The sequence below is a fragment of the Pundamilia nyererei genome, unplaced genomic scaffold, assembly GCF_000239375.1.
Source record: "Pundamilia nyererei isolate P.nyererei 1_Seehausen unplaced genomic scaffold, PunNye1.0 scaffold00191, whole genome shotgun sequence".
NCBI classification, from domain to species: domain Eukaryota; kingdom Metazoa; phylum Chordata; class Actinopteri; order Cichliformes; family Cichlidae; genus Pundamilia; species Pundamilia nyererei.
Window position 1 is genome coordinate 356550 of NW_005187592.1, and position 15069 is coordinate 371618.

Here is a 15069-nt window from a genome sequence, read left to right on the forward strand (position 1 = left end):
TGTCACTTCTGTAAGAACACATACTGGGACGCAGAAATATGCATATGTAAAGTCTATATAGCAGTTCAAAGACTCAGCACACTGTGAGCCAAGGACAGGTAATCTGTGATGGCACATCCCAGCTCACAGGCTCATCATCGTCCTCTGAGTTAAAAAACAAACAAAAACAATCCTCAACTGCATCCAAAGTAGAAGCTGGTCTGGGGTGAGATGCCTTGCTTGGTAAATGCAGCAGTCGGTAGCACAGCAGAACAACGACTCCGACGAGCCTGTCCTGCCTTTAGAAGTTCAGTACAGGTGTCTATTGCGTCTTTTTAAGCAAATTACGTGAAAAAATACAGTTTTTCATGTGTGCAGAAGTACATGCTTATGCCTAGCCTCTGGACTGTTAGAAGTAAGCAGATTACTGGCCTACCACCTTTCAGCATCATCATCTCTTTGAAACTCGGTCAGTGGCCTTCACTCAAGCACTTTTTGCCCTGAAACACTTACAACAAGTGCAAATGGCTTGCAGGCCCTTAATGATTTATGCAGGCTGGCAAAATGTCACAAAAATAATGCCTCTGCTGGACATCGGGCACACTGCACATGGACTGTGTCCTACCTGCGTGACCTTCTCTGTGACGTTGTGTGTCCGGTCAATGAGTTTGCAGGGTGCTATGATGTCCATCTCCCCCGAGGGCAGAGCAATGAGTGGGTCCGGTTTGAAATCCACAAAATTGAGCGTGATCTGAGGGATTTTGGAAATGGTGCGGTACCGCATGAGGTCAGAGTCTGACGTGGAGTTCAGTATGTTCAACTTGCTGTTTACTGCACCTGGAAATATGCAAATGAAGTTCAACAAGCAGGTAAGAAAACCAGCAGGAAAACATTTGATCCCACCTGCGCCTTCTCACCGGTGCTGCTGCTGGCCGGCCGGATGCTTGGCCGCCGGTTCTTCCGATCCCATTCCGGCCTCATGGCCTCGATCTCGTCTACGGAGGAGGCGCGACGCATGCTGTGAAAGCTTTCTCGCGAGCGGCTGTGCGACAGAGAACAGTTGGAGGCCGAGCCTTCGGGGTTGAGGCTGAGCCGGTGGTGGGGTGCTACGCAGGGTGTGGAATGGGTGAGGGGACCCACCAGGTGGGCTCCGTGAGTTTGATGTGGTGGAACGGCTACTGGAGGCTCAGAGCACAATAAGGTGCGTTGGTCTTCCTGGCGGTCTTCGGGCCAACTCTGTAGCGCTGACCTGGGAAACACAAACAACGAATATTCCTGGTAATCAGCCAGGACACTGGACATTGTTGACTGAAGTCAAAGAATTTCACAATGAGCTCAAAAAGGCCATAAACACGAGAGATGAATCCCTGTGACTGGAGTTAGCAGAGGTGATGAGGCACAGACAGCTGGCAGCTCTGCAGCCAGTGTCTGCAGCAACATGTAGCTTAAAGCTGAAATTAACTTTAGAGTGATTTTAGAATGTGAACATGTTCATCTCTGCAGTAATGTTGAAATCAAGCATCTACCTGCTTCCACTCAGCTTCTCCTGGTGATTTGGTGGCAGTGGGGGGAGGGGCAGAAATTCCCCCAGACCTAAGGACTCGGGGCTACGGTGGTCCTCTGGGTGTAGCGACACCGGCGTTGCTGTGGGGATGTGTCCGGCCTCTGCGTCGTCCAGAGAAGCTTTACTGTTGGACAGGGAGCGAAGCAGGGGCAGACGCAGCTTGAAGCCTCGTGGGCGACCTGGTGGTGAGACGGAGGAGGGATAAGACTATTAACCTGGAGAGTGACAGGTGCACCTCCAATATGGCAGAAATGGGTATTATATTAGAATAGTGAGACAAGCACAAACAGCTGGAGCATGTTTTCAGTGCTAGGACAGAGAAAGAGCTAAACATGCATCAGCCTTCAGAATAAAGCTGCAAAACCAATCGACCAGAATGCAGGGGCAGCAACTCGGATTAAAATGTGGGCTTAGCCACAAAGTTATGAGATACTTGATTCCGGATATTGCTGTGTCCTATTCCAGATGCTGCTCCCCTGGGTTATCCCTCTAGGACATTAAGAGCATAGATTGACAGCTACATTTAACACAAATATTCAGGATTTACAAGAACAAAAGCATCTAATAATAGCAGGACCACCTGGTCTATCTGGAAGGCAGAATGAACCAGGTGAAGCAAAGTGAGCATCACGTCCAATTTGGATTAAAAAACATGGGAATTAAATAAGCAGCAATACATCCCGAAAATGTTCCACACTGAGCCACAAACGACACTCACTCTACTTATACCTCACTAAACCAAAGAGAAAACACAATCAGCTGTGTGGAGCACGCTGTCTCATTGTGCATCACAGGCCACATACACAACATTGTGATATTAGGGGGGACACACAAGCGAAGCTGCCCTTTCTGTTCAACTACAAATTTAGCTGAGACACCAAAATATAAGAAAACAGTTTTAATTTTTCCACATGATAAACAAACGCTGCTGCAGTGCAAGAAATGTGTCAGTGTGATTCTCTGGACTTAAACTGTAAGAAAAAATGGTGAAATGAAAGAAAAAGTCGTGGTAGCTCATCACCCCGACTGTACTGCAGTTACAGAGTAACATTAATATTTTTTACTTCCCAAAGGGTCACACCGTCACACTTTCTGTCTAGTGGGCCAGATTTGAGTTTTTGCTGGGCCAATTCTGGCCCAGGGCCTTATGTTTGACACCGGTGGTGTAATAACAGAAACGACATTCACATAAGGGCGTCAGGGATGCTTTTCTTGTCTTTGTGTAAACGGTGACGTTACAGGAAAAGCACAGAGAAGAACAGACAAACATCAAACGTTGCGCTCGTGGTTACCTGTGACGAGCCAGGTGGGCAGGCGGTGGTTCAGCTCCTGTTTGTGGTCTCGGAGAGATTCGTCTGTCATGACCTCGAAATTGAGGATGAACATGATCACCACGCCATCCTCGTTCTTCACTGGCACCACATCCACCATACACAGGATGCACTGGCCTGCAGGGGGCAGAGCAGCAGATGGGGCAGGTTACGATGGCATGCACAGGCAGCGAGGCTGGGTTTAAAACTTGATTTCAAATTACTTTACAGAGGTGGTGTTACTGGAGCAACATCAAAGCACAGATAAGAGCAGAATTCAGTCAGAGTTCAAGCTTTGTGTAATGACTTTGTGAACGTCTACATAATCAGTTTGTTGAATCGTGTGAGCGTCTCAAATGCATCCGTGCATCTCACACTGTGAATTACAAAGGCCTGCTTTCACACACACACTCAAATATACTAAAGTACACGGTTCTCTCTCCTTATTAAATGTGCATCTGTGTTTAATCAGCTCACACACCATCTTCCATACGAGGCTAATCTGCCACACGAGTGCTAAAACAGCTAAGTAAGCGTGAAATGAAACCACACACAGGAGAGCGTCGCACAAACACAAAATAAGCTGCTATTCTGCTTTTGACACCATGAATGTGAGCTTGCAATTGCATTAACATGCATGTATACACACAGCAGCATCGTCATCATCCTCATCAGCAGCGTGATGTAAAATGATGATCTGACTGAAAGAAGTGAAGACAAAACTGTTGCAACATAGTATCAAAGTGGAGGAAATTCCAGGACATCTATTACACACATTCTGTGTACACAGTGAAATCTGTGAGTTTCCTTCTGTCCTTGAAAATGAGCAGAAACTCGACTCAAGTATCAGTCTGGCTAACGAATCTTATCTCCAAGCAGACATCCCGAACATGACAGCACATAATACAAAATTACACATGAAAAACATTCTGAACTGAGTCAAACATATCAGTCCATCATATATGTAAATAAGGTTGTTCCACTTGGTTATTAAGAAAAGCTCAACCACACATATAAGATACTGGTTACTGAATTATGTGGCAAATGAGCACTGGGCCCCTATTCAAAGAAGATCATGAGATGCACACTGAAAATATAACTGCAAAATATTCCAAAAACTCCAAATACATGATACATAGATGCATGCCATGATTCACACAGTACAGAAAGTGGACATGTGAACTGTTTTTTCTTTTCATGTTGAACAGAAAGGATTTAATCCTATAAATTTACTCTCAAATATTCTTGTTTTACTGAAAATGATCCATGAAGTATGTCCTCCTGTTGCACGCTGTTTAAATACATTTTAATCTGTTTTTCTTGACATTGTGATTCCAAACAGTGAAATGCATCCAGTCTGCAACATCAACTTAAAGTGCACGAGCGTTTTGAGAACTTAAGCTTTTTAGTTTTGCACCGTAATCCTTCTTTTCTTATCTGTCGCCTTTAAACATGGACGCCAAACAAAGTTTCTTTCAAATTGCCTCTCATACCTGATCTGCCCGTCTGCAACTTACCTGCAGAGTGATGGTCAGTGAGCACCCTCGCAAACGGAAGCTGTGGCAGTTTTCGCAATATGGAGCACTTGGGTATTCCGTGCAACCCAACGTGCAGGATCTACTGCATGCCTGCCTGACCCACCCACCAGCCTGCCATTCATCTCACATCATTGCTGGAGAGTGGGGCGAAATCCGATTGGACAACAGCATAATCCCAACACAGGAGGGGAAAAAATATGAAACCCAAGGGAAAGTAGAGGATTACACCATCTGGCCATATCAGCGACGCATATAAACATGTGCCAGTTTAAATGCGTGCTTATATGTGCACATGTGTATAGATGACCAGGCTGATGTTCATTCATAAGTCACTGGGTCGTGTCCATTCATGTCATTAACAGCGTTCCCTGTGCATTTGTAGCTTTTTTCTTCTTCTCTTTTTTTAATCGCTGAAGGTGTTGGAGCATCACCCCCAAAGCTGCTTTACAAAGCTCTGCATCCACGTGGCAAGGACAACGTGCACACAATCTAGCCATTTGAAAGCTTTGCTTTCCTCCGCAAGCGACTGTCCCGTGAAAAAGTGAGTGAGAAGTAAAAGATATTGCAGAGAATATGTCTGAGAAGATCTTTCAATAATGCTTCAGCTATTAAGTAATTTGAACTCTTTTATTATTTTTCTGAGTTAAATATGAACAATCATTCATATTCATTCACTGAACTGATGAAGAAACAGGATGGAGTGTGTCTGTGTTCGGGACTGGCACTGGGAGTGCACCAGCTTGGGTTTGTGTCTCCTCCAGCAGATTCTTTCAAAAATACTTGAAATTATAATATTATCAACAGATTAATGTGGATTAAATCTTTCCCTCACTGATATAATTACATTAGAGACATTAATAATCCGAGGACTAGCTCCTAATCTAATAGGAAATCATTACATGTCCCATGTTTGAGTCAGGATCATTCCTGTATACATGGGAACACTTTGGAAAGCTGGAAAGTTTGTGGGTGACAGATTTAGTAATATTTACTAATATGTACACTAACTAACATGAATGCACGCATGCACTGAAGTACAAAAGCAACCTGGACTCCCACTCTGGTTGCAGGGCCTCCTCATTAACACCCAGCAGGAAGCCACTGTGTTATTACTGTCTTAGCTGTTCCCAGGACGGCGCTCTTCTGGACAGAGATCTCCGATGTTGTTCCCGGGATCTGCTGGAGCCACTCGCCTAGCTTGGGAGTCACCGCACCCAGTGCTCCAATTACCACGGGGACCACCGTTACTTTCACCCTCCACATCCTCTCCAGCTTCTTCAGAAGTACCCCAGCATTGGTACTTTTTAAGCTTCTCGTGTTCCTTCTTCCTGATGTTGCTGTCATTCGGAATCACTACATTCCGAATGACAGCAACATCAGGAAGATATATATCTATATGTACATAGCGCAAACCACTGCAACAGTTGCCTCAAGGCGCTTCGACTGTAAGGTAGTAACTCCATAGCATACAAGTGAAAACCCTGAGAATCACATGATCCCCATGAGTAGGCACGGGGCGACCACAAGAAGGAAAAGCTGCCTTTAACAGGAAGAAAGCTGGATGATTGAGCATGCATCAAAATGGGAATATGTTACCTTTCAAATCAAGTTACAGCTATTCTGTCCCTAGAAGTTGCTCTCTTATAAGATTTCTATTTGGATTTGCCACATAGGTGAAATTTCCTTCTGACGGGTTACATGTGACCTTACTCTAAGCCTATAAACCCAACCTGTAACAGGTGACTGTCCACCTGGTGGACGCTGACAGGTTTCATTGCTGTTTAAGGGTTTAGAAAATGTTAGGGGTAGAATCCGTGTGTGGTTAGGCACTCGGTGATGGTTTACATTAAACAGCAGATGCATTACAGCAGCGACAGATTACCACAGATATAGGTCTACATGTGCCCTACATTTTTCAGCGTGGTGCAAATGGAGGATTACGCCTACGTACTTCAGGAACATCAGACCTTTCTTAATGTTGACCCTCATACGTCTCCGTCTACTGTGAAAGATTTCCTCCGAGAGCATCTGAAACGAGCTGAGCTCTGAGGTTAACGGGGCAAATGCCATTTCATCTAAATGCTCCGCCTGGATTTATTCCAATTCAACATGTTCCAGCTGATAATCTGATTCACCGTTGCTGATTTACAAAGCTCTAGGAGATTATTACAATGCACTAAACACATAAAAAAGCAAACTGCACATGGCAGCCCCAGGGATAGCCCAGCATCATACACAGCAGTGTAGACAACTACAAGGACAAACACTGTGAAATATAACATTTAAAAGCTTACTTGGATTTATTAATCCGATGGATTATTTATCAATAAGTGAGAAAATAGTTCCTACCAATATTCAGAAAGGTTTTGGGGGACAAATTAGAAACGTATCCTTCCTTGTAAAGATGAATTCAATTCAATTATATGGAACCAAATCACAAAAACAGCTGCCTCACGGTGGTTTGTACTGGAAGATATACGAGCCCCTACAAGCATGCACTGGTGACAGCGGGACAGCATGAACACAACTGATCTCTACAATGTATCCACTGCCAAAAAGTACCAAAAATGACTCAAGTGGTTTAGATTTATGTTTCCATAAACCTTTCGCTATGGCGATCTCCCACATGTGCGTACAGGTAGTCGACCAGCACTGACTGGTACGGACTTGGAGCGTAGTGGATCCTGTGGTGAAAACCTTGAAACATTAACAGTGACTGTGTCATTACTCTTATTAATAATCCAGAGAAATACATGCACATAATGGACGAAATGAGAAAACAATCAAAAATAGATGTAATGAAATGAAGCAAATGATTTATTTCCCCATTTGTATTCGCCATGCACACAGGATACTCATTTAATCATCATGACTGACGGCGTGGCATACAGTACTCTTCCCTGATAGGCTTAGAGGGACAAGGTAGGAAGGATTAACTGCTGAGGAAGATCTTTTTTCCAGCTTAGTAGGAGATGACAGAGGATTGGAGGACAGTAAACAGAGATTAGGCTGCCCCAAAGTAATCAGATGTGAAAACACACCTAACTGCGAAGGCCAACGCTTCCTTCAATGTTATAACTGCACTGAGTTGGATTAGAGGTCAGGGTCACTCCCGCTGCTGCGGAGCCCATCAGGCAGCTTCTCCCTTCTGTGCTGGGTGAAGGCAGTGATGAATGTATTTATTTCTTTATGAAACACTGCTCTCCGACATAACAAACGTATGAACTCCTCTGTACTACCACTGAATGCTGAAAGCACAGCCATGTAAGTTCTACACCTGCACTATCATTGGGACTTCAATGTAAAGTTCTGCATTGGCGCCTCCTACTGGACGACAGCTGCCTCTACACACAGCACAGCGCAGACGTCACGTATCCCTGTGTGCGTTTGTAGGAATTATGCTGACTGAACTCTAAACAGTGAGGTGCATCCATTTAAGCAGCTTTGGCTCTCACACTTCTTTTCTTTTGTGTTCTTTTGAAATAAAATAAATATTTGATTCTAGCGATTTTTCTAAAAAATATTGCTGTTACATCAAAAAGATTTACAGATGCCACGGGCAGTATATTTTATTTTGCATAAAAGAAGCATGGAAGCACGTTAAAACTGTTTTCTTCTCGTGGTCAAATACAGTGCCGGTTACATAAGTCACAGCTGTTCCAGCCCTGCAAACAGTGTGGACGGGCTTCTGCCACAGTGCTGCTACAGTAAGTAAATAGCTGCATTTTCATCAGGACGGGAACATTGCTTCTCAACGCTGTTAGCCCGTGTCCACTGTCCATTAGAGACAACAGGATAAAGAACATGGATCTGTGAGTGCTACAGCGATGTAAGAGGATGAGCTCTGCTGTATCACACACACAGTGACAAAGTGCACATCACTGTTTAGCAGAAAAAACTTCACATGTTCGCTTCCACACAGATTTTTTAAAGGGTAGCTTCTGATGTTGCCGGTCACTTTCAGAACCCCCCAAACCCCACTGTCAGACCATACTGACAACCACATTTTCACAACTGCCCCAACATGTCATTGTTCTTATTTTTAGCTTTTAGCACCCACAGAAGAAGTGACAGGGTGAGGGAGTCAGCATGGGTTGATGGATATGCACTGCAAATCAAAAGAGAGCTGCAGAAAACGCTGCTATAGATTACATGTTGCTCTGGACTTCATTGTAGACAGCTGTAATCTTTCCTTTTCCTTGGCGGGGAGGAAGCAAGAGATTAGAGGGGTTCCTCTTGGACGTGGTGAGAAATGACTCTGATGATAAAGGCAAATGAAACAAACGGTAGGCAGCAGGTCGGGCGGGAGGTTTTAACGAGCACACTCGGCACGTTGTACTGTGGAGGCTGGATCCTTACTGTATCCGTCTGTTCACTGCTCTGCATATAAAAGAGTCAGCGAACCACTAGGTGGCAGGGCACAACAACTGCTTTGGAGGAGATATCCATACTCATAAATGCACACGCACCCACACACACAACCTGGCCTGCTGTATATATTACCTTTAGAAACAGAGAGGCATGGAACTAATCTGGCTATACTACACCGCCGCATCGAGCCTCATGCAGGTGTGTTATTGGAAAAGGGCTGGGCAGGGAGCTGGATGACAGAATGGAAAAATTAATTGGTGAATGGGCGCCTGTGTGTGTGTGTGGCTGACTGTCAGTCACACTCTTAATATGGTTCTGCAACCACACACATACACACACCTTCACCATCCTTCTGATCTTGGCCACCAGCTGTTCTCTGATATGTGATATAACATTACACAGCGATACTGATGCCACACGACTGACCCCTGCATCATTTCTGGAGTGTTTTTGTATAAGAAGCAGCAGGAGGACAAACTAGTCCAGATAACAACTCATCAGCCTCCTTCATCTGTAACAGAGACACGTAGGCAACAGGTGTGTTAATGTGGCGAAGTCCTAAAAAGGTGCGTCTGACTGTGCAGGTGTGAATGCCGTGAGCATTTAGAGGCTATACAAATATGTCCTATGAAGCCCACACTGAGTGACTCGGTCTGCCCCCTGTTGGTGGAAAATGAGAAATAATGTTGTGTAGATGTAGTGAGACTGTGCATATGATTGATGCAGTGAAGCTGAGGGGACCACGGTGGCTGGGAAGTTGACAAAGCTCCAGACTGACAGACGGATCCATTACAGCGGCGGCCCGTCCCACGGGGCACCTGTCCTGGATGAAGCATGAGGTGTGGTGCTGTGAGTGGAGCTTGTTCTGTGGTGTTTATTAAGGCCCAGAAACTTTAAGATGGATTAGTACAACGGCAAATCTTCAACTGCGGGGTTGTTCCGGAAACGTAAAAGCTATTTGCGATTCAAAAACTAGACTCTAGAGAACGTAATTCTGGGAGGTAAGGTGGAAATGATTTTACCCGTCAGCCGTTTTTTAACATTCAGAGACAGTTGCCACTGAGAGGCTCAGAATAAATGAACACAGCATGGATGGCAGACAGGCTTTTAAACATTTCAACTGCAATCTGATAAAGTGAGAGCGTGATAAAAGACAGAAGTCGCTACCGTTCTTTCCAACTGCCATAAAACCTCAACATTTGTTTAAGGGACTTGCTGTTTGAAACACACTACAGGGCCTCCATTGTTTTGACGAGAAAGCCAAAAAAGTATTTACATAAATCGGGAAATTGATCAATACGGTGTCTCCTAAACTCCCTCACTGCCATGTTATATTAGTGCAAAGACAACCTTGTTTCCAGATCTTTCCCAAGCTTCATTACAGCTGCCCCTTCACAACTGATGAGGTGGAGAGACGAGAGAACGAGAGGGATGGACAGTGTTGGACTGTTAGAACTGCTTTGAAATTCATATGAGCTGTTCGCACTAAAGTAAAAAGCACCATCACTTCATGTGGATATCCTCTCGGCGCCAGCTGCGGTCAAGGCTGGAGCCGAACAACAACACCCTGATAACAACTGTGTTTAGTCTGTTCTTCCCATTCCATACAAGGCCACCTGGGTTGGCTGGTAGACTGTTTACTTAGCCTGGCAGGGTGAAGGACACTGTCTCAGCTGAACTCTGGACACACACACACACATACATATACACTGATATGCACACACTCATCCCCCCTCCCTTTCCAAACGCCTTCGACGCTTATTCCCCTTCCGATGCTGACGGTGGATCAAGGAGACCAGCGCACAGGCTGCAGTACTGTCTAAATCGGCTGTCTCTCACCCTTTACTCACCCCTGTTACTTGTCATGTGTTTCTTTGGTGTATTAAGAGTTGTTTCATGTGCAGAGGAGTTTTTTTCTGTTCTCAAACTGATCTCCCTGTTGGAGCTCAGTCTGAGAGGAGTTATTTTTTTCTCCTTATCCTTCCTCATGTGGTGCATTTTCCATTGTTATACCTCTCTGACCTGTCTTCCCCATGTGATGTTTGTGTAATGTATGTATGGTCGGAGGGTAAGATGGCGCCGCCATTGCGTGCAATAGGTCGGCAGCCTTATGAAATTTCCCCGTGTGGGACTAATAAAGGTATATCAAATCAAAAATCAAAAACGAGGAGTCCGACGCCGACTGGGATCTTCGACGCTCACGTCTGATCACAGCTCAGTAACCAAGGAAAAGAGGACGTGTAATGAGGGTCAAAAGTTCACGGGAGAAACGTGCTCCCATCACAATTACTTCATGCCCGCTCAAAATACATTACACACAAACACACAAGCAAACACAGCATTAGAAACTGATTTATGCGCTCCACAGGTATCACCATCTTTGTCGCACGCATTGTGGATTTATTTTGAAAGCATTGCCTGTAAAGTGCCAGAGCTTCCTCTATAAATCCGTATCCATCAGACCCAGTGAGAGTAAGTTCAACTGGACACACTGTTATTAGGTATAACTTCAAACCTAATGCTTTTGCTTCTTTACTGTCAGATATATACAGTCGGAAAAGTGGATGCTCATTTTAAGTTCAAAAGATGAGTTAAGCATCAGTTTCCTTGAGCCTGCTGGGTCCCGCTCTGGGGCTACAGGAGCACAACATAAGGGTTAAAGGAAAGTGCCGCGGTCCACGAGGCCACATCCAGAAGCCAATTTACAGGTTAAGGTGATTTTATTGCTACTAAAAGCTGAAATCTTTAAGCCGGAGTGAACAAAGGCCAAAATAATAAAGCAAACAAGCTATTCCAAAAAGGGAAAACCAAACAAAAGCAGCACTACCCCCAAACTCCCTAACTGAATAAACAAGAGAAAAAGTACAGAAAATAATAAGGCAGGTCCCCTCTGCTGCTTCAGATTATCTACAACAATATACACAAAACGTAGCAATTCTCTGAAGTCGGACATGCAAGTTTGTCATAGATGGTTTGCAGGATAAGGAGGGTCAGCAGCTGCTGCTTGATGATGGAACCAATCAGCAGCTGCCAGCTCGCCAATCAGGAAGGACCTGCAGAGACTCTTAAAGGCACAGGACACACACGGAACAAAATCCAGCCACTGTGATCCAAAAATACGGCAACACAGCCAAAAGCTCAATTTGAAACTTTTTTTTCTACCGTTGGCTTTGATGATGTCAGTGAAAACAGATATCCCTAATGTTGTGACTGATGTGAGCACATCAGGCCCATCTACCAACAGCCTGGGTTTCCATCTTTTTACACAGTTTCCCAGTAAACAATAAAACACGTGTTTATTATAAGATATTACTCAGGCAAAGCTGCTGCTGTAAAGTCCAAGAATGATAAAACATGGAGCTGAAAATAAGCAGAATAGGTGCTTTTACTACAACTTGGCATTTGATTGTGGCATCTATGGAGAATGACTTCATTTTGGAGCCAACCTTGAATAGATATTCACAGACGTGCAGTTTAAGGGCGACTGTTTTAGTTCCATATTATGGCTTTGGAGTTTACCAAGAACAACCTAAGACAGGAGCACTGAGACCTGAATCACCCAAACAGAGATCAGAGACTAAAGCAGTGAGAGACCATCAAATCACAAATACCTCAGACGTGTCATTTGTAGACGCTGAGAGCGGCTTTTGCCTCGTCTGCACTGCCGACTGCAATTTGAAGTTGTGAAAACAGTGTACACAGCTGTACAGCAGTTTCCCTCATGCCTACTGCCTGTTGACACGTACATCAATAGCAGTTTGTCAGTCAATACATTACAAGTGATACCGACACAGAAATGAAAAGTCTGAGGGAGATACAGACACAATATAAAATGTGAAGCTGTGCGTCTGAGGCTCCAGGATGTGAGTGCCTTCATGCTCAGTTACTGTGTGTGACAGTTTAAGCCACCTGAAAGGAATCCCAGCCAAGCTGTGGACATCTCTCTACCAGAGACACTGTGTGAGACGGCGGTGTCAAACATCTCACCCACAGCTCATGTCACACACAATGTGATTAACAGATTACACGTCAGCGCCAGTGTGCAGGCCTGTATACCTGCAGCATGTCTGTTAAGTGAGACAGCACACGTGTATGCAGCTTCTAATAGGTTAAATGTCAGGAGGGTTTCAGAGCAGCAGCACCTTAGAGGTCAGACGCTGAGCTCCAGCCTTCAACCCGACACCACACCAATCACAGAGTGAAAGTAAACACTCGCTTCTAATTTTCACAGCAGATTTCAGAAAGTGAGTTTAAATTAAAAACGTTACACGTCAGGAAACAGTCTCTTGCTTTGTCTGTTACAGTAAGTTGCCCGGAGCTTTGTGAATCCCAGTCTGTGCAGCTCTTTTTGATTGCGTCATGGTGCATACAGTACCTCGTGGGCAGTGTGCATGCACGACTGCCCCATGTTATATGACCACTATCCATACTACAGTAGGCCACACAACCTAGTTAAGCAGTACAGCATTTATCTGCAGTTACAAATGTCATCATGCTGTGTGTATACGACCCAATAAGTGCTGAATCAAATGAATATGTAAATACTGAGCCACATTCTTCAGTGAGGATTTAATTCGACATGTTGTTGACTGCTTAATTAAAGGGCCTTGCACCTCTATCGGCTTGCCACACCAATCGGGAAACGCTCACTGAGAGATACTGGATGTGACTATTCTCTGGAAGAGCTCCTCCAATTAGAGCGACTCTGGAAGTGAGCAGGACTTGTTTCACATGAGCCGCCTGCAGTATTCTTTATTCTTCTCCAGACGTTTCATGCGCTCACCCTGTGTTAGCAGCAGGCTGCATGTTTAAGGACGCTACATATTTGCATTTGGTGAGAAAATTGAGAGAGGAAAGAAACAGGTCTAAACTATTTACCCATATGCCCTAAAAGCTGTCAACATCAAGTCGAAGGCTGTCAGTAACATTTAGTCAAACATTCATGAAGGATATTACACTGGTAGGAACTAAGAAACTCTGGGAAACAGCAATGCAGAGAAGGGTTAGATGTGATAGTCCTTCAAGTCCTGAACTTTCTAACCCGGCTGTCACATAATGAGCGACACCGCAGTGTCATTACATGTAATAAAAACTGAATCCCACTTTAAGCTCAAGTAAAGGCCATGTCACTGACATTTGTGACTTTTTAATGACTTCTCAAAATGAAGTTGGTGCCAAGGAAATGTTTAAATATGGCAGACGTAACAGATGTCATCACTTGATGGCTTAAGACTGGCCAAATTGGCACAGAAGTGGAAAGATGTACAATCAAAGGCAGAGCCAGTCCTAATACACAGTGGACTACAGAAACACGATGAAGTGGGTCCAACCGTGTACTCCAACACTCTGGAGCAGGATGCCCTACAACTACCTGCTGCTTTAAAACATTACTGATGAGGATCCTTATGTGATGTCATGCACACACGTGATACAACCACAGACTGCACCACGTGGTTGTCAGGTGATCAGTCATCTGTGTGGCTGCGACCTTATTCACTCTGTCCAACACCGTCACCATAATTGTAACACATACAAACTGAATGAAACAATACTGTCATGTGGTTGGTGGTTACATGTCTGCAAAACCGATCACCTCCTTAAAAGGTTTCAGATGAACAATTACATGCACAATAATGTTGAAAAATATTAGTATATAGATGAAACTGCAGCTCCCTCTTTGCTTGGTAACACAACGAACATTAGCTACACTCATCAAATGAATCTAATATTATGTGTGACGTCGTGAAGTGCCCAGGATTTCATAATAAAAGCATGAGAAGTATCATTCGATTTTTTTCTCCACTTTGTCATAGAAAAGATGAGAGTAGGCATGCTGTCAAATATTTAGCACATCATAGTAATGGTGAAGTTTCAATAGACCACCACAATACTCCCATTCACCTTTACCCAACAGTCCTGCTCCTTAAAGCAACCCTCAGGACAAACGTCACACATGTTGCTGTGCTGCTGCAGAGTGAAACTTACACTCTGACCTTGTGGGAGCAGTGAGAGAACAACGAGAAACCAAGGCTTCATTTCCTGTCTGGATCTGTATTAACTTAACATGACGATGATTCTCGTCCTCCGCTGAACCAGACAGTCCTGCACTCCCAACATTTGCAGACAGGAGAGGATACATAATTTAGAGCTTTAGGTATTCACATTAAGAATTCCCTGGCAACTCCAATACAGGTAAAGATGGATTTCTGACTGTTTCTGCAGCGAAATATCTCACGGCTCAAAGTTTCAGTTGTTATTTAATAAACAGCCTTCAAAGATCAGAGAGGAACAGGTGTGTGTGTGTGTG

General features: G+C 44.3%; 1 protein-coding gene across 2 annotated transcripts in view; it reads right to left on the reverse strand.

Annotated features, from left to right (window-relative positions):
• kcnh2b (potassium voltage-gated channel, subfamily H (eag-related), member 2b) overlaps positions 1–15069 on the reverse strand; it is a 269175-nt gene that overhangs the window by 129024 nt on the left and 125082 nt on the right. Inside the window, exons 1-5 of one of the 2 annotated variants that reach the window (XM_005747216.1) lie at positions 4371–4446; positions 2836–2991; positions 1506–1722; positions 897–1228; positions 605–816 (exon numbers count right to left, since the gene is read on the reverse strand). In XM_005747216.1, the coding sequence (XP_005747273.1) occupies positions 605–816; positions 897–1228; positions 1506–1722; positions 2836–2974 (900 nt within the window). In that variant the 5' untranslated portion in view covers positions 2975–2991; positions 4371–4446. Of the gene's footprint in view, positions 1–604; positions 817–896; positions 1229–1505; positions 1723–2835; positions 2992–4370; positions 4447–15069 lie in introns of those variants that run through there. The other variant, XM_013914381.1, reaches the window with a different exon arrangement.